Source organism: Cryptomeria japonica, chromosome 1, assembly GCF_030272615.1.
Source record: "Cryptomeria japonica chromosome 1, Sugi_1.0, whole genome shotgun sequence".
In the NCBI taxonomy this organism is placed as follows: Eukaryota; Viridiplantae; Streptophyta; class Pinopsida; order Cupressales; family Cupressaceae; genus Cryptomeria; species Cryptomeria japonica.
Genome location: NC_081405.1, coordinates 155424806 through 155452224, shown reverse-complemented (window position 1 = coordinate 155452224; position 27419 = coordinate 155424806). Strand labels below are relative to the sequence as shown.

General features: G+C 33.3%; 1 protein-coding gene across 1 annotated transcript; it reads left to right on the top strand.

Moving 5' to 3' along the window:
• The first annotated feature begins 464 nt into the window (after positions 1-464).
• LOC131051812 (alpha pinene synthase, chloroplastic-like) lies at positions 465-4444 on the top strand. The gene is made up of 10 exons (XM_059216455.1): positions 465-794; positions 1047-1219; positions 1358-1443; positions 1576-1790; positions 1962-2059; positions 2178-2270; positions 2440-2655; positions 2751-2889; positions 3654-3902; positions 4028-4444. Exons 1-10 carry the CDS (start codon positions 552-554, stop codon positions 4322-4324), a joined length of 1809 nt encoding a protein of 602 aa, XP_059072438.1. The 5' UTR covers positions 465-551; the 3' UTR covers positions 4325-4444.
• Positions 4445-27419: the final 22975 nt, after the last annotated feature.

The following is a 27419-nucleotide window of genomic DNA, read 5'->3' as shown; positions in this document are numbered from 1 at the left end:
TCACCCTCATACACAAATATCACAATAATTGTGTGTTATTGGTATCAATAAAATTGTATAATTTCTTTAATTACTAACCTTTTTTGAGAGTATATTAATGACTATCTATTAAACCGCTAAATAACGTTTTATTGGAATTTTAATTAAAAAAATCTGATTATTAAAATATAAACAGATTAATTGAACCCCTTCCTTCATCCTATCATCCGCTGCTCTCATTTAAATCCAATAAAACACTTACTGAAACGTAACACAATTTTATACTTTTATCCTAAACGGATGTCAATAAAACACTTACACTTTATTTCTTCCCTACATTTCTACATACCAAGAGTCATCAATTCTTATTAAACCTCGCCAAAAGACATGGTTCCTATTTCAACGCACGAGGGAGATGTAGAAAACCAGATTCTACACGTGCTAAAAGAACTAGAAAATTTTGCAACTTCCCTTTTCACAAATGATTTTTCTCTATAAATTGGAAACAAACTAGCATTCCTTGCAACATTCAATTCTCTCTGTAAAAAAGCAACAAACAAATTTTGCTTGCAATGGCTCTTATCACCACTTTTTCCCCTAATTTGGGCTTTTGCCTCAAATCTCACCCTGCCAAGTCCCACAATCTTCAAGTTTGCAGTAAAGCAGTGCCATTAATACCAAGGAAAAAGCTTATAAAGCCTATCGTAAATCAGGCCTTATCTAAAGTAGAAATCCCATTGCGGCGCACTGGTAAGCATCATCCCAACTTGTGGGGCGATGATTTTATACAGTCTCTTCCGAAGCATCCTTATGAGGTAACCGATTTTGTAAGCTTTGTCAGATGATAGAACTTTTATGTAAGCATTTTTTATGTTTTTTTGTATTTTAGTTTTGTTAGATGATAGATTTTGTAAGCTTTCTGTCAATAATAGGTAGAATGTTTACAATACAGAGATTGAATATGAAATATAATATTGAAAAAAAAATTATTTATTCTATTGATTTAAGGGATTATAAGTGATGAAATGAAAATCGTATAAAAATTCATTGTTATTGGAATTTCACAGGCTCCTCTCTACGCTGAGCGTTGTGGAGGTCTTATTAGCGAGATCAAAGACATGTTCAGTGCATCTGCAGAAAATGTTTCCCCACTTCTTGGCCTCGTTGATAATATTGAACGTCTTGGAATAGATCGACATTTTCAAAAGGAAATTAAAGAAGCCCTTGATTTTATTTACAGGTTTGCTTTTTATTAATTAAACAAATTCTTTGAAAAGGACCTGACTCTTGTAAGATTATCTACATCTTAAAATGCTATTTATTATAGTAAACAATGTGCCATCAATATGTATATAACAGTTTGAAAGGAATGCAACAGGCATTGGGGTGAATGCCAAAGAGATCTCAACATCACGGCCTTGGGCTTTCGGATTCTTAGACTCCATAGATATCCTGTTTCTCCAGGTATAATCTCTGTTATAAATCTAAATACCTTGTGAAAATAAGAAACATTTTAACCTATATTCAATCTGATTTTTGGGTTCACTTGATATTGCTATATTTGCTAACACAATATTGTGGAAACTATAATGGCAGGAATGTTGGGAGCCTTTAGAACAGCAAATGGGCAGTTCTTGTGCTCCACTGCGCAAACAGAGGAGGATAAAATTAAAGGTATTCTAAATCTGTTTCGGGCTTCACATATTGCTTTTCGTGGGGAGAAAATTTTGGACGAGGCTAAGGAATTCTCTACTACATATTTAAATCAAGCTATGGAGAAGAGTGGGATCAGCTCAAACCTTTTACAAGAGGTAAGCTTAAGAAGACTAGAAGATTGACTCCTCTGTGAAGTGCAGAGGCATTTACAATTTTTTTGATGAATTAAAGTGCAGAGGCATTTACAATTAAACTTGTTCTTTTCCTATATATAGATCATACAAACTCCTTTGTTTATATTATAATAAGATCATTGTTATATCCAGATATCATTCAATCTGGAGTATGGCTGGTACAACAATCTGCCCAGATTGGAAGCAAAGAAATATATCCAGATCTATGGAGAAAACGAATCGTGGGCCAGGTAGTGGAAACACCTTTTACAGTATTAAATAAATGTATTTTCCATTCATGGGTTTGCGACGTCTTTTATATATATATATATATGTCAAAAAATTATAATAAGATAATTGGCTACTTAGGATGGCGGGCAATGAGAAACTTTTACTTTTAGCTAAAATGGACTTCAATGCGATTCAGTCACTGCATCAACAAGAGCTTAAAACTTATTCTAGGTGAGTTAGCGACATTGATTATTAGATTTTATAATTATACGTAAAATTTAATTTAATTTAATTTTTACTATTTTTTATTTTTCAATTTTGAAAGGAAGAAATTGGTTAGTAGTTTTATGAGTAATCAAGGTTTTGCGTGATTTATTTTTAAATGGGTGTTGTATTTCAGATGGTGGAGGGAGTCTGGTTTGTCTAAATTGGAATTCGCTCGCCATCGTCATGTAGAATATTTTTTTATGGCATGTGCTATTTGTGAGGATGAGAGGTATGCTGCATTTAGATATGGTGTAGCAAAGTTCTCTTCAATTGCAACATATTTAGATGATATATACGACACATATGGAACAATAGATGAATTGAAACTCCTCACAAAGGCTATCAAGAAGTAAGTGGTAAATCATGATTTGTCTAGTTATAACTTATACCTAATAATACATCTATATAGGATTGTGATATAATAATCTTCTATGTGTCTCTTAGGTGGGATCCGACATCTATAGACCATCTTCCCGAATATATGAAAGTTCTATATATGGCATTGTATGAGACAATCAATGAAATGGATCGAGAAGCTGAAAAGATTCAAGGACGAGATACTCTCACCCCCTCTAGAGATGTTGTATGGATATGGTTTTTGTTATTTTAGTATTAATTTTACCTATACATAAATGAAATATTTTATTTACTTTAACTATCTTATAAATATATGCAATAGGTCATCATATTTGTTCAACCTTAATTTTTAAAAGAGAAAACCTAAAATATTATTTTAATTTCATATTTTTCCACTTGCTTCATAACGTTAGATATTATCATCTATTTTAAATTATGATTTTTAATCATAGGGCCATATTAATCTTATAAGCTCAAGTATTTTTATATCATATTAGTAAAAATTAATGCTTGATTTCATATTAATTAAATTTAGTTTTACTAAATATTTTATTTAATCATCTTCTTTATATGTGAAATACTTAATTCACCTATTTTATTTTTCTTATTTTATCACATAATTTGCTTTAGTCTACACATCTTAATTTTACCTGAATATAGAATCAATACTTAGCTTTATAATTTAATAAAACAAATTAATAGGCTTGTGTATATAGATTTGTTTAATTTTTGTCTGATCTTTCTTAAATTTGTTGTATCACCTTTTTAAAAAAAAATTATTAAATGTGTTTTGGGATGTCTATTAGTACCTTTCTCCTTATATTATCTAATTGTTTAATACTTCGAAATTATTTTGTGGTGTTGTATACTTTAGTGGGTTATTTATCTTTTAACACTAAAAATGGTGTTAAACTTAGTTTTTTTATATATTTTTAATGAAATGATATGCTTTTATTGTTTCTAATTTAAAACTATGGCTTGTTTATGTAGTGGGAAGGTTATGCAAATGCCATGATGCAAGAAGCTGAGTGGCTTGCTACAAGTCACATACCAACTTTGGCAGAACACATTGAGAATGGAACAGTTAGTTCAGGGACTCGTGCAACCACATTGCAACCCGTGTTAACAATAGATGAGATCCTTTCAGAAAATATTCTTCCAAAAATTGATTATCCATCAAGATTCATGGATCTCTTGTGTATGAGCCTTAGACTAAGAGGTGATATTAAATCCTTTAAGGTATGTAATATAATTATGTTTCATATTAATAGCATTATACGTAAATTCATAAAAAATGAAATGTTGAGTTTGATGTGAGCTCAATTTATATATTTTAATATAAAATTCAATCTTTGGTTGTGAAGGGTGAGATAGCTCGAGGAGAAACAAATTCATCAGTAGCGTGTTACATGAGAGATAATCCAGGATCCATTGAAGAAGATGCATTGGATTACATCAAGAATTTATTGGATGAACGACTCAAAGAATTAAATTGGGAGTACTTGAAAAATGATGGCGTTCCAACATGTAGCAAGGATTATGCTTATGACATCACAAGAGGTTACCTACATTTCTACAAAGAGAGAGATGGTTTTAGTATTTCAAATAAAGACATACAAAACCATGTAACTCAAATCCTCATTGAACCTATAAACATGTAACCTTTGAATATATTTTAACAATTTCTGCATTGATATAAGTCACTTTATCATTGAGCTAAGAGACATTTTAAAATGTAATAGAATTTTCATTTTAATAAATTAATGAGATTTTCTTTCTAATATTGGTCTATATAATGGTTCTAAGGAATATTTCATGGATATGTGTTATAAGTTTATAGTATCTTCAAAATTAAGAAAATAATTTTTGGTTGGTTAAAGAAAATATTATGTAATGCTTAATGCAATTGACTTGTAATAAAAAAATATTTTGATGGAATATATTGAACTATTAACAAAACCATATTTAGTCATTTTAGTAACCATTATGATTGTCTTTGTGTATATTTTAATTGGTTTCTATACTCCCATATTTAAGAGAATAAAATCTATTTGATCTAAATCGAAGCTTATTAAATAAATGAAAAATCAAGCATAAGATAACTTACCTTAATTAATTTAGAGGATATGGGAATTGATAATTTGAAATATTATATTAAGAATTAAATGAAAAAGGAATTTTTTTATATCTTTGAGAGTTTGATAAAGAACAAGTGATATTATTTCTTATAACTTTAATCACTTATAATGGTAGGTTATAAACTATCTACAACACCAAGATCAAACCAATCTCCTTAGATTTATTCACTAGATGTTTTTAAAGGCTATAAGCTAGCCTCATATTAAAAAACCTAGACATTCTTGCAAGTTAATTTATATTCATCACACTTTATTGATTAATATAAGTAATCCTAATGAATTTTTCTACTAAACCCTATGGGTGCAAGTCAAACAACAAAAAAACATGAACATAGGTACTTCTATCAACACAGAAATATGAAAATATATCAACTCAAGCATGCAAGGACACATTCAATTTGTTAGAATTAAGGTGTCATCTACCTTGTAAATCTTATGACATGGTTCCAACATCCTTGGAAAGTGCCCTAATACACTTAGAATGTATGGGGAAAATAATTTGTAATATTTAATTCTTACCATTATTTGTAATACATTCATGAGCGGTGATGAGTTCTAGTAGTAGTGGTTAAAGTGGGTTGTGAACACAATTATTGTATTCTACATTTATGGATGTCTAGAATAAGATATTTAATGACTTAAAAATGTTAGAAATATTGCATCATAGGATGCATAAATTAATATTTTGGTAGGTTTTTTATTGTTTGTTGAATAGGTTATTATATTAGTCCTATGAATGTGTTGAGTTGTTTAAACAACTCATTATATTTAGGATTCGTTGAAGGAGGTTTCTTATAATATAGAATATGGAATTATATATATATGTAATATGTATTGAATAAGATATATGAAACACATACTATTTTATTTTAAATTATTTTGAATTCTCTATCTCTACACATATTTCAAATATGGTATTAGAGAAATGAAAACCTTGACTCTCTTATGAGAGGGGCTGGAACATGAGCTCAAATGTTGTTATCCTCCTAGTTCTAGGACTAGAATGACATAGTGTTAGGCCCAATATAGAAAGCTAATGTACTAAGAGGGGAGGGGTGAATCAATACTCCAAAACTTTTCCTTTGTAATAACCTTACTATTATGCATAAAAAGAATAGTGTAGTAACATAAAACAAAACTATAATCAACAGATAATAGTCATACATGATTCACTCCATAACACATATATTTTGGTCACGCAGAAACTCTTGGTTAGAGCAAAAAATAGCGGTGGGGATGGCACCCACAACTTCACTACTGCAATAATAAAGAATGCTCGGTTAGAGCTACATTTAGCTATTTCTAATAGCTTACCCTGTTAGGAGTATTACGATTAGTTAGATCTACCTTACTAAAGGATTTGTACAACACTACAAAAGTGTAGCACATAGTTAAAGGATTTACAATTTATAGACTTGGTTAGAGTCTTTTACCCTGTTAAAGGTTTCTCTTACAACTTCAAAATATTACAATATAATCATTACAAATATTTGCAACTTTACATCTAAAATGTTAAAGCAGATTCTATGTGCTCTGAATAAGATTACCTAGCTTGTAGCATACCTTGGTAATCCATAATGAAACTCGGTAAACCCTTCTATTTACTCTGTTCTTTGACTGTTCACTGATAACCTTCTCGGTGACCTCTCTGTGTCTCTGTAACAGTCTTCCTTCATGTATACACACTGCTATCTCATTGCATCTCTTATCACATCATATCACGCCTTATGTCTAACCCTAGAAATGTGCTGTATATATAGATCTCTTATAGCGGTGATCTGATTCATTGCTTCGATCTTACAAAAAGATTCTTCGATTAAACAAAATATCTCATAGGTTAGATTGATCTTGTAATCATGCACAATCTCCTAGTGCAATTTCCAATGCAAAAAATGATTAGATGTGCCTCGATCTTGTAACACATTTTCATGTGCATGTCCAGGTTTAGTGTATCTAGTAAGACGTTTCACTCGGTGAATATCAACTCAGTGAGTTACCTTTACCACTCGGTAGCCATGAACCTTTACTCAGTAAACAGCTCGGTGAATACTATGTTCTGTGACTGCTTTCTTCAGTAACCAACTAGATTGTTCATACCGGCTTCTCTGTGTGTACTGACTGCATGATTTGATAATACTAACCGACTAGAATATAGTATGACTTTGGATATGAAACTAAGGGCAATTTGATAAGTAGTAACAGTCTCCCCTTTTGACATTAGTTGAGATGTTTGACAAAAACTACTTACAAAGTCATAACTCAAAAAAATATATACTTGACAAAATGACTATACTTGACAATATGTACAATAGTCAATAGTATATGTAGATATACTCCCCTTATCATTATCCTGTACATAACTCTAAATTTTGCATGTTCGGTTTGGTTCTATACTGTACTTGTGTGCTCTGTATATTCTGCATATTCTACTCGGTAGACTCCCCTTGTATACAATACTCAAAATTGTGTTATCAAAACTATACTATTCTCCAAGTGTAGAATTACTCCCCCTTTGCTGGGCTTTCCTCCCCTGTGTAGTAACATAATATTACTCCCCCTTTTTGACAAACATTAAAAACTTAATTTGCATTCGGAGGCGGTAACTAATCAAAAATAATCTTATACTTGGTCCGGGCGTCAGTGAGGGTGACTGAGAGTGAGTCTTAGAGACTTTCCATTAATGAGTTATGTGCTTGAATATCAGATAAGAGTGATATCAAGCCATCAAGAGTGCTTCCCTCTTGGGTAGTTGATAAGCTTGTAGCTCGGTTAAGCTGCTCTTGGACTGATGAGAGATGAGGAAGGAATAATGTTTGAAGGGTCATTATATCCATCCTAATTTTATGCTCTTCATTCTTCAGTTCTAACTATTGAGCCATGAGCTATTGTAGCTTTTTGTAAAAAGTTTGAACTGAATTAGGCTCAGTGGTCAACTTGCAGGAGAGATCGGTGATCTCTTTCTCAATTGCATCTGTTTTATTTTTGATGTCTTTAATAAATAAAGAAAATGTACACAATTTCTAGAATAAATAAAGAATGTGCTTGAGTTGAGGGGTCAACTCAGCAATGAATTTGACAAGTTTTACCTTGCCAACAGCAATTGATTTTTGGACTTCCTCTATCATTTTTGTTGTGAGCTCTTTATCATTGAGCTTGCTTAGGTATTCAGATGCATCAACTCTGGATGTTTCAATCTGATTAAGGAGTTCATCCAACTGAATATGGATGGCTGCATCGGTAGACACTATTGCTGATGGTAGCATTTCTATGAGTAGTGTCCTAACCTTTTGAAGTACCTTGTTCTTTTTCTATATTGCTAGTTGTTTCTCCTATTCGGCCTTTACTTTGCATAGTTCACCAAATTCAGTGAGTGCTTGCCCTTTTAATTTGGAGATGTCGACATTGGGCAACACGATCGGTTTAGATAAGTCAAATTTAAAACCATGCTTTCTCACCTTTTTCTCTTTTCCTTTTGTCTCAGGCACTAAGACAAGTGCTTGTGAGGCGTTATGTCCCTCGGTAGGTTGCTCGGTAGATGCAACACTTTGTACTGTTCCTGTAGCAGTTGCAGTGTCTTTGGATGGCTCAGTGCTAGGCATCTCTGCTGTAATATTTGTTTTGCTTATCTGTCCCTGAGACGATTGATCTTTTGTTGTGTCTGTTGTAGCTTCAGATTTGTTACCTGCATCTTCTGCAGCTTCAGATTTGTTACCTTTGGTAACTTGTTCAGTGTCCTTGGGGGCTTCAGTTGGTACTGTTGGCTTCACCGACGGATAAGGCTGAACTTGTTCTAAGACTGATTCACTAGACACAAGTTTTGCATAAGTGGTGCCTTCAATCATTTCTTGCGGCTTCATCCATTACATCTTCATCAATTTGTATTGTGTCAACCGGGTCTAGACCTTGCTCGATGACATCTGGATCTTGCTTGGTGACATCATCAATTTCAATTTGAGATTGTTCACCGACATCCTTTTGTTTGAAGATCTCCTGCCACTTGGCCTTAGTCTCATTCTCCACATCAATATATAGCCCATTCATCAATTTTAAGGCTCTCTGTTTCACAAGAAATTTTGAATTGTATGTGGACAAATGCTCCTTGATTTCAGCTACAGACATGTCAAGAAATAAGTGGACAAGACTTCTTTCTCTTATTTGTCTCTCTGAATCCATTGCATATTTCCATCTATTATCAATATGTGAGTAGAGTTCACTTGGAAGTGACTTTGCTAGTTCCAATGGTGCTAACCGAAACTTCAAAAGTGTACATATGACAGCTTCTTCAATCTGTCATTTCTCATCATTGTTCCTAGACTCATACTTAACATATCTAAATCCTGGAAACCCACTGTATTCCTTAAGATTGGCACAAAAGTTTTCAACACTGTGAATGTTTGCCTTTTTGCTCTTCACAATCTGGAATTTATTAGCATCATCAGACTCTGTATCACTCGACTCTTTTGCCAAAATGAGTCTCCGAGTAGATTTCTTGTAAGTCTTTGTTACCTTAGGAGTGGCAATAGTCTTTCGTTTCTTGCTCAGTGATGCAGCTGATGCTCTAGTATTGGGTCTCTTTGTTGGTGGAGTCGGTAGGGCCTTTGAAATGTCCTATTTCTTTCTTTTTAGAACTTTTCCCTTTGGCAACTATGTGCTTAATGTTATTGTAGCCTCCTATGCTTTTGATTCTTCCTCGGTAATGGCAAGATTGCCTTTGATAGGTGTAGATGAGGATTCTTCTCCGAATTTCTCAGATAAAGCTTTTATTATCTTTGTTGCTTTCCTTGTAGCCTTAGGAACTACAATGCTCATTTTTACTTTCTCCTTTACCTCTTCATAGGTTCCATACCTTAGTTCAGTTGCATGCCTTGGCAATGATAGGTAGGCATCAATTTGTTGTTGTGTAATGTAATGATCAATTTCATAACCCATTGGTTGCAATGACTGAATCCTTGATTCAATAGCATTTACATAGCAGTAATCAGTGTCAACTTCAAAACAAATATTGTCCTTGTATTTTTCAACCAGCTGTGGTGGGATCCTGTACTTGTTGTGCATTTTCTCTTGGAATTTCCTAAAGTAATCATCCATGACATCATTAAAGTTATCTCCTAACTTCTTGATGTAATCATTGATCTAATGAGTGATAGGTCGATGTAGCTCCCATACTACTTTACCGACTGAGGGAAAGAACTTTTCAAAATAGAAAAACATACAGACAAGTAGTGAATCGAACTTGAGTGTGTTTGCTGAGTTGTTCTTCTTCAGCTTCCTTATTGTGTTCAGGTTCTCAAAGAAGTTCTTTAGTAGTACTTCACACAAGTCTACTTTCATTCCCTTCTTTACTATTTTGTAGGCCAGGTCCACTACAGCACATGGTACACTGTTTTCCCTTGCAGATTGGAAGAAACAGTAACCAGTGACTCTGATTGCAAATTTTAGTTTAGCATCAGTGACATTATTCAATTTCAATCCTTGGTAATCAGATTCGACTCTGGTTAGACTGATTAGCTCCTTTTGTGATATCATTTTCTATGCATGAGCATGATCGTAGATGGGATATCCGGTGATCAGATGAATGACTTCCTTTGTGATCTTGAACGGTTGCTCTTGTAGCCACATGAAATCGTCATGTACTCTGCTCAATACAAACTTAACCCATTGGGGTTTGAACACACGAGGATAAACTAGGGCTTCAGTTAATCCCTTGATTCTGATATGTTCAAATTTACTATCCAGTTTGCCGTCAGTGCACAGTTCATCATATGTGTCACTAATCTCTACATGACCGAGTTCCTCAACACGGCACCTGGTAAAGAATCTGACATCTTCTACCAATAAGACTCGATCCGGGATGAGTGAAAATGCAGTTTTATCATCCGATTCTAAGGCAACTTTAGGAGTTAGGGAATACTTCAAAGATGGCTTCTCCACATTTTGGACAACTACAGGGTCTTGGATCTTGGGCGCCATGGTAGATCTTGAGTAAAAATTTGATAGGTTATGTAGTACCAATGCCTTAATCAATTTCTAATCTTAGTTTAATCTTGGTTAGTTTATCATAATATAATGATTATAGTCAGATGTGTTGATTTAGTGCATATCTGTTAATGTGGTTTTTGCACCAGTTGTATGCAAGTTGTTTAGTGTTCCTATTTCGTGGTATTAATATCGGGCTAACGCTTTCATTAAGTTTATATATGTATGCATGTATGACTCTTGGTTGTAGGAGATTTCAGGTACAACACCGCATGAGTGCAAGGTTCATGTTCACTTGGATTTGCAGGTTTGAGTGTACCTCTTTAATCCTTAGAGTTGGATTAGGTGGTCGTAAGACCCTAGTTGACCATAGTCGTGCCCAAGTGAGCATCGTCGGTCATCATCAGTATTCCCTTATTGTTTGGGTTTGCAAGTTGTTTGTTTGGTTGACCTTCTTGGTTTGCGTGTTTGGTGTGTATGGTTAAATTGAGTAATTTAGTCGCTAGTATTTAATTTGATTAAGTATGTGTTCATGCATTAAAGATTAATGGACTAAACTAAATAGGGTTTTGTTATGCGATTATCGTTAATATTGAATTGCTCGAGTCAGTTTAGGAGCAAGTTAAATTACATGGCTGAATTTAAATATTAAATGCATTTTGTATATGCTGTTGAAAAAGAAAGTTTTGAATTTAATTGCAATAGAATTAATTGTATTCTGTTGGCTTTTTAAATTAGAAAGGTTAATTTCAGTTAATTGAAGAAATCAATTTTAGATTGAAAATCAAGTAAATATATTGAGATAGTTGGAAAATAAATATTTTTGTGATTTATTTTTATTTTTAAATCCAAAAATGAGATTTTTGGTCAAACTTTTCCATATAACCTAGACTTTTGGAAAATATTGGGGATTGAATTTTTTTGGAGAAAAATATATTTTGGAAAATATTTTGGATGAAAGATTTAGGGATTTTGGGAGGAGAAGGATTTCTTGTGCTGCAGGTTGGGGCTCTTCATCAGATCCTTTCCAGGAATGCTTATTGAGGTAGGAATTCTAGTTATCAATTGGTTATTGTTTAAATTTTACAAAAATGGGCTTGGATGTTCTTCATGTAATTTTTGGTTTCAAATCCTCCATTGATTGCCAAAGATTTAGAATTAGTGTGGAAATTGGTTAAGATTGGCTGATTGCTTGTTTCTTGTATGAAAAATGAGCTTCCTTCTGCCCAAAAGATTGTTTATTTGGTTGGTTATTCTAACAAATCCTTTCAATTTTGAAAACCTCTTCTTCCTGGAAATTTTCATTTTAAGTCTTGAGATGAGACTATTTAAAAATGGGGGTTTGTCTTTTGGATAAGAGATTAATTTCAATCAAAAATTTTAATGGTTTTGATATGCTTTATATCTTTTTATTAACAAAAAAAAAAAAAACCATGTTGCTGGGTCTGTATATTTTTTTACTGGGTTTTGTTTTAACAGTAAAAATTAAAAATATATATATATAAAATAAAATAAAATTAAAAAATAATGGTTTAACCCCAAGGAGGGGTGTTGCGTGTCCCTTTGGGCAACAACGCTTCCCATGGGGGCTGCGTGCTCCCTTTGGGAACAACAGCGCTCCCCATGGGGGCTGTGTGCTCCCATTGGGAAGCAGCGCTTCCCCAAGGGGAAGCATGAGCTCCCAAGGGAGGGGCCCATGTGGGTACTTTTTCCCTTTTTTTTATAATTTTTTTTTAAAAGTTGTTTTGTTTAATTAAAAAAATATATATATAATATTTTAATATATTAAATAAATGTTAAGTTTTTAATAAAGTTTTAATTATGATTAAATTTGTCATTAATTAATATTCATGAATATTTTGTTATTAATTAATTGTATAGTGTTGATTATACATTGATTAATATTCAAATCTCATTTTATTATTAATGCAAATTTTTCTAATTAAATACTTGATTCAGTAATTTCGTCATTAATTATTAATTTGTTATATTTAATTAATCGTGGATTAATAATTATATTCATTAATTAATAGTTAATTTTAGTAATTTTCTTTATATGCTCAAGGAAGCAATCTGTTAATCTGGGAATGGATTTTCTTTATTTGGCTTCCTTAAATATGTATATTTCCTTGATCTGTATATTGTAAATTGGTTCTGGAAAAGACAAATTTGTAGGATTTATTTTGAACCAGTATGTCAATGATGTTTTAATTGAAGATTACATATCTTATTTAATTGGTTAATGGTTGTTTTATTATATTCATGTGAAATTGGTTTAAGAACTCATTACGGCTTATTATGTGTGTTCGATGCAATGAACGTTAGAGAGTTAGAAAACCAAGAACAACCTATACCTAGATGAGGTAGATAACTGCAATCTGTCTTAGATCATTTAGAAAACTTGATCGACATTCAAATGTTTAAATCTTTTCCAAAGATTGTATCTGCTGGTTATTGCCTGTGCAAGTTTAATTTCTATATTCGCTTTTGCTCAAGTAATGGCAAGTTTTGCTTTGTTTGATTGGACCCTATCATATGGTTGATTTAGGTACCTGTTTCTGTCCTCGGTCTCGAGTTGACTGTTATTTGTTGTGATGTCGTAATTGGTCATATCCTTTGTGTGGGTGTCGAATGAAGATTTGTGGTTGACCATAGTTGGTCAGGTCTCTGGTTAGAGTACCATTAGTAAGTGTGCCTCTTTTGAGTCATGTTTGACCAAATGGTTGTTTCCTCAGCTTTGAACTCTATTTGTTTGACCATGTGTAATCCTTGGTTTCTGAGGTCGCTTGAGTATAGTCTAGTGTCATATGGGAAAGTGGCTTTCGATTGGGGGCCGCGCCCAAAGTGGTTGCTAGGTAACCCGTCGAAAGTGAGTCTAATAAGTGATAACCTAACAGTAGATTAGAATGTTAATCTCTAGGTAAGATAATTGTGCCTCACACATGGGATGAGTGCTAACACAGACTCAACATGCTGTGAGAAGGCCTAAAATGTCAAACCATCATCCTTGTCTTCATGAGAGGATGTGTGGGTCCACATGAGGCTTGGATGGGCCGGAGGTTCGGATTAGGTTGCCAGGGTAACCTAGTGTTTGAGGTTGGAACCTATGAAGACCTACCATGGTAACCATACCAGGATGTGTGATGACACTTGTCCCTACGTTCGCTAGTGTGTTGTTGTATTGTCCTATTAGGAGTACGTTTGTGGGTCGTCCTATTGTCTATGCCCTTGTGAGTATCAGGTTTCATGTTAGACCTTGGGTGGTGATGACTCAGTTTTGTGGATGCTCCAATGGACCTTTGTATTAGCTTTGATTATGTTCAGCTAGATCCTTTCCTTTTCAAGGATCATTTATGTATTTATTGACCGATGCGGTCACTTGTATATTGTTTATATTTCGCCTTGATGGCAGGATTGTAAATTATGAGAACCTCATGTATTCTTAACTTTATTAATTATCAGAGGGGTCTTGCAATTGAGCAGACCCAGAGATGTAGCCCTTTAGGGGTGAACTCCGAGATCATCTTGGTGTTATGTGACGCTTTTATTCTTATATTTCATGTTTAGTGTTAGCATGTATGAATGCCATTTTGATCGAATGCATAAGTGGTTTAGATGAGATTTATCGTAGATGCATGTATGCAATCGTCTTTTAAAATGCAATAAATTGGAATATGAAAGAATGTAACTTACAGTAATGGAATCTATTCAGTTGTTGTTAAGGAAATTAAATATGTATGGAAAGATCTCATATGTTTATGATAAAATTCAAGTGTGTTGTTAAATTAGATGCATGACTTAAATTCTAAATGAAAAGTATGAATGAAGAATATAGATAAATCTTAATGGATAAACATTAGCATGTGATTTATATTTTCATCTTCTGAAAGAAATTATCCTTGTTTAAGAATTATCTCATTTTAAAGATGATCAGCTTATTGGATTAATTATGTGAGTTAAGTTAAATGTGTAATTAAGTAATCACGTTGCGAAACTCTTTAGGTGTTAGTTGATGTCTTCTGCTATGTAATCTGAATCTTTGATATCTTGTTGTATCTTAATGTTGTGTTTATCTTTAAAAAAAAATTATTGCACTATATTATTGTGTTATGGCTTAAGCCCTTCGGGGTTTCCTGGTGGGGCATTATAGGTTATCCTTAGGGTTTACAATTAGCTTACTCTTTACACTTGGTAGATACTAGCAATTTGACTAGATCAGAAACCAGCTAAACAGTGTGAATAGATTAATGCAAATACCTTGAAAATTCGTTCTAACTAAAATTTGGTCGCTTTGATTCACTCTGCTTTGCTTCTCAAAAACTTGGGTGAATGAAAATGACCATGAAAACACTTTTAAGTACTCAAAAATACCTTATCGAGCTCCGTGCAAGTTAGGTCGTGGTATTAAATGCACTCGGTTCACCTTTTACCGATTTACTTCATTTTTTGTTTTCACCGAGTATTCAACTTTGCTTTGTTAACCGAATTGACAGGTTTCCTATATAATATGTAAACTGACTAATTGCATCTTAACTATGCAGATTTTGAATTCTATTCATAATAAAATAGGAACTATTATGATTTAACTTTTAAAGAATGTAGTCCCTTCATACCTTTTCTTGACTAATTTGAAATAGGTGCACCTAACTCGGTAGGTAAGGTGCTTTCTTCATCAGACATAATTTCTTTCTTTTTCCAAATCATCTTGAATTTTTCTTTTATCTCCTCAGTGTCTCTTCTTGGTTGATCTCTGCAATCTCCAGCTAAATGTCTAGCTTTGTGACAATGAAAATATGCCATACCGGGATTTCTCCATGATCTCCGATTGTTCATTCCAAACCTTATAAAACAATTGGCACTTATATGTGTATATCTTCCACAACATTCGCACCATATCCTCGTATTGTAATCCCATGGTACTGCTGCATATTGTCGGTAAGAATCTGTGTGAGTTCGGTAACCTCCAGTGTTTGCTCGGTGTGGATACTTCATGTAGTTCTTTCACTTAAACCAGCATCTCTCGGTACTATGTCCATATCTATTGCATTTTTTAGAAAACCCTTTGAATTTTGCCTTCTGATGGTTGTTAACAAACTTTGTTCTACATTGATTAGGTATGTGACCATATTTATTGCAATTATAACAATATCCATTGGACTTAGAGATATTCAGTTGCTTACCTTTTCTGATCTGGCATATGTTGGTAGTATGACCTTGATTTCCACAGTAGTAGCAAATAGGCTTCTTCCTTTTGATGTTATTTCTTTTTTCAGCTTGTTTTGATGATTCTCCTTTCTCGGTAGTATTAATTCCTTTGTAGCCGAGTCCTCCATCTTTGTAGAGTCTTCTTGTATTCAGTTGCTCATCCAACATCTTTGATGCTTCATAACTTTTCTCTAATGATTCTTTGGATTTGTTTTCTGTTTCAAGTTCACCAGTCAACCTTGATACTTCAAGTTTCAATGATTGATTTTCATCATTCTTCAGAATTGCTTCATGATGAGCATAACCTAGTTGATTTGTCATATTTTGTTGAATACCAATCAACCTCATGATTTCATCATCCTTATCAGATACTAGAGCTTCAAGTTGTTGTTTCTCTCTTTGTAGATCTCTTGCTTTATCCTCAGCTCTCCTTAATGCATCTAGATTTTCAATCATTTATGTACTGAAATGTTCATGTTCTCTTTGCATTTCTTTTAGTTGATCAGCCAATGCTTTGTTCTTTTCTTTCAACATTCCAATCATTTCTTCAATTTCTTCAGATATACTTTTCTTAGATGATGTCTTGATTTGTTCCACTAGCTCTTGAGAATCCTGCAAGTCATCAGATAATCTTCTCCTTACTTTCAGATATTTTTGCATTTGCCTCTGTATGTCTACAATCACTTGATTTGCATTATCCATCTCTTCTTGAAGATGCACAATCCTCCAAGATTTTTTGTAGCCTTCCATTGCTAAGATCTTTCTCTTCAGGTGGTTAAACCCTTTTCCAAGATTCAAGCTCTGATACCAATTGTTAGGCCCAATATAGAAAGCTAATGTATTGAGAGGGGAGGGGTGAATCAGTACTCCAAAACTTTTCCTTTGTAATAACCTTACTGTTATGCATAAACAGAATAGTGCAGTAACATAAAATAAAACTATAATCAATAGATAGCAGTCATGCATGATTCACTCCATAACACATATATTTTGGTTACTTAGAAACTCTTGGTTAGAGAGAAAAACTACGGTGGGGATGGCACCCACAACTTCACTACTACAATAATAAAGAATGCTTGGTTAGAGCTACATTTAGCTATTTCTGACAGCTTACCCTGTTAGGAGTATTAAGATCAGTTAGATCTACCTTACTAAAGGATTTGGACAACACTATATAAGTGTAGCACCTAGTTAAAGGATTTACAATTTATAGACTTGGTTAGAGTCTTTTACCCTGTTAAAGGTTTCTCTTACAACTTCAAAATATGACAATATAATCATTACAAATATCTGCAACTTTACATTTGAAATGTTAAAGTAGATTCTATGTGCTCTAAATAAGATTACCTAGCTTGTAGCATACCTTGGTAACCCATAATGAAACTTGGTAAACCCTTCTGTTTACTCTGTTCTTTGACTGTTCACTGATAACCTTCTCGGTGACCTCTCTGTGTCTCTGTAACAGTCTTCCTTCATGTATACACACTGCTATCTCATTGCATCTCTTATCACATCATATCACGCCTTATGTCTAACCCTAGAAATGTGCTGTATATATAGATCTCTTATAGCGGTGATCTGATTCATTGCTTCGATCTTACAAAAAGATTCTTCGATTAAACAAAATATCTCATAGGTTAGATTGATCTTGTAATCATGCACAATCTCCTAGTGCAATTTCCAATGCAAAAAACAGTTAGATGTGCCTCGATCTTGTAACACATTTTCATGTGCATGTCCAGGTTCAGTGTATCTAGTAAGACGTTTCACTTGGTGAATATCAACTCAGTGAGTTACCTTTACCACTCGGTAGCCATGAACCTTTACTCGATAAACAGCTCAATGAATACTATGTTCTATGACTGCTTTCTTCAGTAACCGACTAGACTGTTCATACCGACTTCTTTGTGTGTACCAACTGCATGATTCGATAATACTAACCGACTAGAATATAGTATGACTTTGGATATGAAACTAATGGCAATTTGATAAGTAGTAACACATAGGTGTATAGAGATTTTAATTTATTGTTAGAAATTTGCTTAAATTATACTATAGGAATAGAAAGTAGTTGGTGTTATTGTATCAAAATAATGACATATGTCATTTGAAGGGTCATTAAAGCATGTTTCAAAATTCATTGGAAGGAGCAAAGAACTGCTCCACATGTTTCTGCCCAGAACAAGGGCCAATCTAAGAGATACAAAGATTCTATTGTGTATAATTCAATGATCAACCATAGGAACTAAGAATCACCTAAAGACAAGATTGGTTGGTATGTTTGTGATTCTTACAATTGAAAATTTAGGCTTGATTTTATAGTTTGTTTTAGTCTTAGTCTTGGTCCTAGTATAAGCCATGTTTCTCATTTATATACTTGCATATTATTATTATCTTGGGAATGTTGCTAAAGTCAAGTTGTATCATATGTTTAGAATAGGGTCTATTATAACGAGTCATCAATTACTATGTCATCTAGCATATATGTATCAAAATTCAAAAGTGTATTTGGAGTGCATGATCGGTGATACTTAAACACTTCTTATGAGAAGTTCGCATCAAGTGGGGGAGATATATGTTAGGATCCGAAAGGAAACTGAGAGGGGGGGAGGGGGGGTGAATTTGTTGTCAATTAATTTCAACCCAAATATAAATTACTTCAACTTAATACTTAATATCGGTAAACCAAATTTAATGATGGTTAACAGATTAACAGTTAATATCAATATCGGTGAAACTTAAAGCATGAAACAAAAAGAGAAACAACATCCACAACACATAACACAAATATTTTGATGTGAAAACCCTGTAGGGGAAAAAACCACAGTGGGAAACCTTACCCACAATCAGATGATACTCCTACAGATAGTATGTGTATACAAATAGGGTCTGCACATGCAAAAAGGCCAACCTCGTAGAGCACACTGCTCAAATGGGAGTTGCAATGACTACAGTAGGATGGTTAAATCCTAGAATAATGTAGTGCTCAAGATAGCATCTCCAATGTTGGATTTAGTACCGGTTAAGCTCTGACAAACACCTTCAAACCTTCCTTGAACCTTTTCTTATGGTCTACTCTATGATCTTCAATATTCACACATACCATGTTAAATTACCATACCATAACCTTACATATCATATCCTATATTATCTCATCTCAAATGAGATCTTACATATATACAAAACCTAAGACCAAATGTGTAGGTCGACTTACTAAGAATACTATAATAAGATCAATTACATATAAGTCTAGATGTGATGCATCATGTCGGCTCAATACATTTAAAATAATATCCAATCAATAAATCATCTTCATAACGTGTAGTGCTGATCTAGAATAGATAATACAGACCGGTCCATAACCTTGACCAATCTGCCAGTAACAACAAATATGTCAACCCAATTAGACCATTAGCCAAAATACCAAAACCAAGTATCCAAACCATGTCTTTGACATAATCAAGTGATCTCCAGATAATAACAAGTCATCATCAATATCGGTGAACAATATAACCTGTCGGTGGACAATATACCAGTGATTGTGCATAAGTCACTAAACTTGCCAGTGAACACAATGTGTCGGTTCAACATAACCAAATATCTCCAGAAAGATAAGTGTTGACATCAATGAAAAAACTAATGCAACACATCCATAATACTAACAATATCCCCCTTTGGAATTGATGGCCACACTAGATGGAAAAACATCTAAGTGCCAAAATAGAATGTCAAAAACCGAAAACCAACAATTTCCAAAATAGATCAATACTAGAAAACAAAATCAAAATGCAGAGAGTACATATCTCTCCCCCAATGAATAATGTCTCCAAAGAATAATCTCTCCCCCTAGGAATAATGTTTTTCCATAGATATATCTCCCCCTTTGACATCAAATGCCAAAGCAAATAAATACTAGAACATATAACCAACTAATATGACCAACTACTCCCCCTGAGAAGTAGCTCTCCTCCATCAAAGCCGGAAAAAGGTTTCTCTGTTAGTTTATGCTAGTTTGATGCCAATCTTCAACTTTCTAAGTCTCTACCAGTGAGGGTATTGCCCCAAGCTGCTCTCTGAGATATTCAAAATTTTCCTTAGGCAAAGGCTTAGTAAAGATATATGCAATCTACTCTTTAGTATTCACATAAACCAATCTCACTTCTTTTGCTTCAACATTCTCTTTCAAAAAGTTATATTTGATAGAAACATGTTTAGTCTTAGAATGAAATACTAGATTCTTTGATATATCAATTGCTATTGAATTATCACAATAAATGATTATAGGTTCTTTGCATTTTACCTTTAATATGTCCTTCAAAATTTTCTTAGTCCATAATACCTAAGTACAATTACTTGTTGCTACAACATATTCTGATTCTGTTGTTGATAATGATGTACAACTCTGCTTCTTGCTTAACCATGAAATCAATATGCTAACAAGAAAGAATGCTCTGCCAGTGGTGCTCTTTCTGTCATCTACATCTCCTGTCCAATTTGCATAGGTGTATGCACATAAATCAAAATTTTCATCTTTAGGGTACCATAAACCAAGATTTGTTGTACCTTGTAGATACCAAAAAATCCTTTTTACTAATAACTCATGTTTTTCTTTAGGATTACTCTGAAATCTTGAAATAATACATATTGCATTCATTATATCAGGTCTTGTTTGTGTCAAATACAGTAAACCTCCAATCATAGATTTGTATCTTGTCAGATTAACAAGAGCTGAATCATCCTTCAATGTCACTTTATTAGTTGTAGTCATAGGAGTACTTACCGGTTTAGATTTTTCCATACCAAATTTCTTCAAGAGTTCCTTCAAGTATTTTGTTTGACATATGAATATATTTCTATCAGTCCATGAAATCTGCAATCCTAAAAAGAATGTTATCTTCCCAATCATAGACATTTCAAATTCTTCCCCCATCTTGTTAGCAAAGTCCTTACACAATCCATCTTCTCCTCCAAAAATGATATCATCAACAAAAACTTCAATAACCGATATGTCATCATTAGTCACTTTGAAATATAAGTTGTTTTCAGCATTACCTTTAGTGTAACCAAGCTTCAAAATATATTTGTCCAATCTAGCATACCAATCTCTAGGAGATTGCTTCAATCCATACAAAGCTTTCCTTAATCTGAAAACCATATCTTTATCATTTGTAAATGAAAATCTAGTAGGTTGTTCAATGTAAACTTCCTCTTCAAGATCAGCATTCAGAAATACACATTTCACATCCATCTGAGAAACTTTATAGTTCTTATGAGCTACAAATGCAAGAAATAATCTGACTGCCTCTATTCTAGCTACCAATGCAGAGGTTTCATTATAATCAATTCCTTCTTTCTGTGAACATCCTTTACACAATAATCTTTCTTTGTTCTTGATTACCTTACCATATTCATTAAGTTTATTCCTATATACCCATTTAGTTCCAATTACATTTTTGTCTTTAGGTTGGGGAACTAATGTCCATGTATTGTTCTTTTCAATTTATTCTAATTCATCTTCCATTGCTTTTATCCAATGTTAACCTTTACATGCTTCAATAACATATGTTGGTTCAATTTGAGAAATTAAGCATACCTCTTCATTTTCCATTCTTCCTCTTGTCATAACACCTTGATACTTATTCCCAATTATCTGATTTTCTGAGTGATTTTGTCTTACATACCTAGGTTTATTCACATGATGTTGTTCTTTAGTCATTGTGGAATTCTCTGATGATGTCAGTGTGACTGGATCCACATTCTGTACTGGTGCACTCTGTATTGGTTCATTTATGATCATCTCAATTGCTTGCTCAGAATCTACAGACCTTGAATTTCCTCTAAAGTGTTCATCTATCTTCACATGAGCACTCTCAATGATCTTTTGCAATCTTTTATTAAAACATCTATATGCCTTTCTCTTAGATGAATAATGAAGAAATATTCCTTCATCACTTCTAGGATCAAATTTACCAATATACTCATCTCTTTTAATATAACATTTTCTTCCAAATATTCTGAAGTACTTAACAGTAGGAGTATAACCAAACCATAGTTCATAAGGGGTCTTACCGGTTTCACCTTTGGTGTGAACTCTATTGAAAGTGTAAAATATTGTATTCACTGCTTCTCTCCAATACACATGAGGTAGATTTTCTTCCAATATCATGCTTCTAGCTTCTTCTAGAATAGTTTTTTCTTCCTTTCCACAATTCCATTTTTCTGAGGTGTCAGAGGTGTTGATAGATGTCTTTTGATTCCATTCACTTCACAAAATGTAATAAATTCCTTTGATGTAAATTCTCCTCCTTGATCTAATCTCAAACATTTGATTTTCTTACTAGTTTCATTTTCTACCATTTCCTTGAACAATTTGAATTTTCCAAAAGCTTTTGATTTCTCCCTGAGAAAAGTAACCCAACACATTCTAGAATAATCATCAATAATTAGCATAAAGTATCTATCTCCCTGTAGACTTCTTGTTCTTGTTGGACCACACAAGTCAGTATGAATTAAATCAAGAACATTATTGGATTTCTCAGAAATACTCTTAAAAGTTGTTCTAAATTGCTTTCCCATTTGACATTCCTTACATACTGGATTATGAGGTTTCACAATCTTAGGTAAATTGCTTACTACCTTAGTTGAATTGATCTTTACAATGCAATCAAAATTTACATGAAAAAGTCTCTTATGCCATAACCAACTTTTATCAATATATGTGCAATCAAGCATGTCTTATCATTGTTGTTCAAATAAAAGATATTACCTTTAGTCTGATTATCGGTTGCAATCTCCAATCTAGTTCTGTTTCTAATTTTGCATTTACCATTCTTGAATTGTAACTAAAATCCCTTTTCAACTAATTGACCAACACTCAAAAGATTATGCTTCAAACCTTCAACATAGTAAACATTGTCAATATTATTCTTACCATCCAAGGATATAGTGCCTTTTCCTTTGATTAAACAATCTTTATCATCGCTAAATCTTACTAGACCTCTATTGAAATCCTGAAAAGACAAGAATTTACTCTTATCACTAGTCATATGATGTGAACATCCAGAATCTATGATCCATTAATCATCTTCTTCAATTTTAGCTGCCAAAGCCTGCTCTACCGGTGGAAAAATAGGTGTCGGTTGATCTTCCTTTATTGCAACAAAATCCCATCTATTGTATGTCGGTTCTTCATCAGAATCATCAGTAACTCCTTCATCAGCATAGTAACAAGATTTGTCTCTATTATTCTTAAATATGTATCTCTGATATTCAGGGTTAGGCTTTTATGTTCTTTTAGCTTCTTCTCTTAATCTTACATGTCTATCAGGACATCTAGATGTCATATGACCAACTTTATTGCAATTAAAACATTTAAATGGTGCTTTACCTTCATAGTTACTTCCAACTAGACCTTTAGGTATTTTCCTTGCAAATAGTGCTTCAAGTTCTTCCAGTTCTTCATTTTCCCTTCTAACATCTTCAAGTTCTTTTGCATAAAGTGCTTTACAATCAGATTTGTCAAATGATGACGATGATGATGATGCAAATGATGATTTTCTTAAGGCTAAATTTGTCTTAATAGTAGCAAAAAGACCAAATTCCTCAAGCTCAAATGCTGAAAGTTTTCCAACCAAGGTATCTCTAGATACTGATGTATTAGGAATTGTTCTCAACTCATTAATAGTAGTTAATTTCATTTTGTATGTCGGTGGCAATGCTCTTAATACTTTAGAAACTATTACATCTTCACTTAAGGATCCTCCACAAAATTGTATTCCTAAAATAATTTCATTAACTCTTTCCATAAAAGCAAAAATTCTTTCATCTTCTTCCATTTTCAAATTTTCATACCTGACCCGGAAACATTCCAATTTTGCAATTTTGATAGTGGTATCTCCTTCATTCAATGTCTCTAATTTATCCCAAATGACTTTAGTAGTAGACTGGTCTGATAATCCTATGATTTGCTAGTCTCATAATGTGCTCAAACGTGCTTCTCTTTCTTTGTAGTCATTCTCCTTATCCTTACCCAATGTAGGTGGATTAGGTTGATTCTGAGTAGGACCAACATAGCCATTCTTTGTAACTTCCCATATGTCTCTTCCAATGCAATTCAGATGTGTCTCCATTTTGATCTTCCATATACCATAGTTAGTTCCATCAAGTGTTGGACTGTCCTTCCTGAAAATGTTAGTTGCCATAAGATCTCCTCAAGCTGCTAGGCTTCTATAAAAAGAGGACTTAGCTCTGATACTAATTGTTAGGACCTAGAAGGCAATTGAGAGGAGGTGGTGAATCAATTGTCAATTAATTTCAACCCAAATATAACTTACTTCAACTTAATACTTAATACCGGTAAACCAAATTTAATACCGGTTAACAAATTAACAGTTAATATCAATATCGGTGAAACTTAATGCATGAAACACAAAGAGAAACAACATCCAAAACACATAATACAGAGATTTTGATGTGGAAACCCTGTAAGGGGAAAAACCACAGTGGGAAATATTACCTACAATCAGATGATACTACTGCAGATAGTATGTGTATACAAATGGGGTATGCTAATGCAGAAAGGCCAACTGCCTAGAGCACACTGCTCAAATGGGAGTTGCATTGACTACAATAGGATGGTTAAATCCTAGAATAATGTACTACTCAAGATAGCATCTCCAATGCTAGATTCAGTATCAGTTAAGCTTTGACAAACACCTTCAAACCTTCCTTGAACCTTTTCTAATGGTTTGCTCTATGATCTTCAATATTCGCACATACCATGTTACATTACCATACCATAACCTTACATATCATATCTTATATTATCTCATGTCAAATGAGATCTTACATATATACAAAACCTAAGACCAAATGTGTAGGTCAGCTTACTAAGAATATTACAATAAGATCAATTACATATAAGTCTAGATGTGATGCATCATGTCAGCTCAATACATTTACAACAATATCCAATCAATAAATCATCTTCATAATGTGTCATGCTGATCTAGAATAGATAATGCATACCAGTCCATAACCTTGACCAATTTGCCGATAATAGAAAATATGTCAACCTGATTAGACCATTAACCAAAATACCAAAACCAAGTATCCAAACCATGTCTTTGACATAATCAAGTAATCTCTAGATGATAACAAGTCATCATTAGTGTCAATGAACAATATAAATTGCCGACGGACAATATACTGGTGACTGTGCATAAGTCACTGAACTTGTCGGTGAACACAATGTGTTGGTTCAACATAACCAAAGATCTCCAGAAGGATAAGTGTTGACATCAATGACAAAACTAATGCAACACATCCATAATACCAACAATATCTTGTTTCCTCACAACTTATGCAATGAGCTTCAAGAGACAAATTCGCTAAGTGTAGGTGATAAAATCCATCTAAGATCTTATGAGAGAAGATCCAAATAGATCAATCACCCAACAATGAAGTACCTGCAATGAACAAGCATGCAAACATCAAATGTCTAAACAAACACACCCACACATGCATGCAATGGGAATTTACCTCCATTCCTCTCCTATTTCTCAAGATTTCATGTTCAAAATTTATTTCTCTCAGATGCACTTCTATGAAAGCTATGAGAAAATGGATATTAAAATGATTGCAAAGAAATGTGAAAATTGAGACTATGTAAGAAAAAAAGATCAAACTAAAAAAAATGAAATAGGTTCAATGCAAAAGTCATGGATCCCAAAATGGGAGAGGGGCTCTGCTTAAATAGGCATCCTCAGGTGAATCTAGATAATGGGATGAATGTGGGATAAAGAATGGGGCTTTAAAGTTTTAATCCCACATGCATAAGGTGGGTGTAAATGGATAAAGGAGAAAGCATAAATAACAAGTGTAAATACTTGTGCATGTATTTGTGAAAAATAGATAGATATTATTATTAAATATATAAATGATAGATGATAGAATAATAATATTATTAAATGATAAATGGAATATGGGATAATAATATTATTAATAATGGATAAATAATAATATACGTATTATTGATGATATATAATAATATTAATGAATTAATGATGGATAAATAATAATATTTTATGGATAATATTTAATGGAATAATGCATGAAAATGAAGTCGATCCACCTGAGATTAAGATGACAAATTTATGTGTCTATATTTTGCCCCCTCTTTAAGACAATGTAGCCTGTCACATTGTTTCAAATAAAATGATGAACTGATATATGCCCCTAAGATATCCTGGTAGTGATGGTGATTGGTTGGTTATGCCCCCTCGAGAGATTGATCTCTCGATAGATTATGAGAAAATGATTGGATGAATTATATTGCGCAATTGATTAAGTTGAGATGTACATTTTATGGAAATGCACAATTGATGAGGCGTAACTAAACAATTGATGGAAATGACTAGTATAGGTGAATTGATAAGCTAATTAAGTTGATAGGGATTGATGCGAGTGCAAGATAAGGTGATCCAATGATTGATTGATTGATTGACTCCGAGGCCATTGAGATTGCAAGAAGCCAATCGATTGATTTGATAAAGTGATTAAATATTCAGAGACATGCATTAGCTGGATAAAGAGTTGATTGATTGATCTTACTGCAATGAAAATAATGACGATGGTGATGAAAGAAATGACAAAAAAGAGAAATGAAATGGGGGATAAAAAAGAGAAAAGTGATGATTATGAAGAATGATGAGAAAGAGGATATGAAAGTGATAAGAATTCTTGTTCTTTTTAAGTGCTTGTATCATCATCGAGCTTACTATAGCAAAAGAAAAAAAATCATCTGGATATGAATTAGACCCAAATGAATCAGCCACACCAATTGTGAGATAGTAAACATATCAAACAGTAAAGGAATGCCTTAGTATGTATCATACCAATATGTTCTTGATGATCTTAAGCGATCATGTCCCAGGAGGTGTCATCATATTCTTAAGGAACATCCCGCAAGAAGCTAACAAGTGAACATGCCCCATCCTTGCCTTTCTAGTCAAAGACATCTTGGGGATAAATTCTCTAGCTAGAGGCATCTTGGAAAGGCTAAAAGACATGTCACCAAAAAAAGAAAATCGGAAAAAAAAATCATGTGCTGGATAATGGTTTCTTTCACTTTACATTACTTATTTTAATTCATAGTACTCTTGCATATGACATCATTAGAATTTCAAATATATTTCCTACTTGCAAATAGTATCTTAAAGCTTTTATCCATGTTGTATGTTGTTTTATAATAACATTTTTTAAGAAAATGCATTGCATATGTAGATCAAATAAAAGATTTCATAAATGATAATCCTAGAGATGACACTGAAAATGATAATAATTGTACCTCTCTTAGGGTATCTCATGAGAATGAGGAAAGAATGAATACTCCTATCAATGATATCTACAACATAGAGTAGGCCTTGAAGAGAAACAT

Coding starts and splice junctions, on each gene's coding strand:
- LOC131051812 (XM_059216455.1), top strand. CDS start 552: ATGGCTCTTATCACCACTTTTTCCCCTAATTTGGGCTTTTGCCTCAAA. Junction 2,656..2,750: donor CTCACAAAGGCTATCAAGAA/GTAAGTGGTAAA, acceptor TGTGTCTCTTAG/GTGGGATCCGACATCTATAG. Junction 2,890..3,653: donor TCACCCCCTCTAGAGATGTT/GTATGGATATGG, acceptor TTGTTTATGTAG/TGGGAAGGTTATGCAAATGC.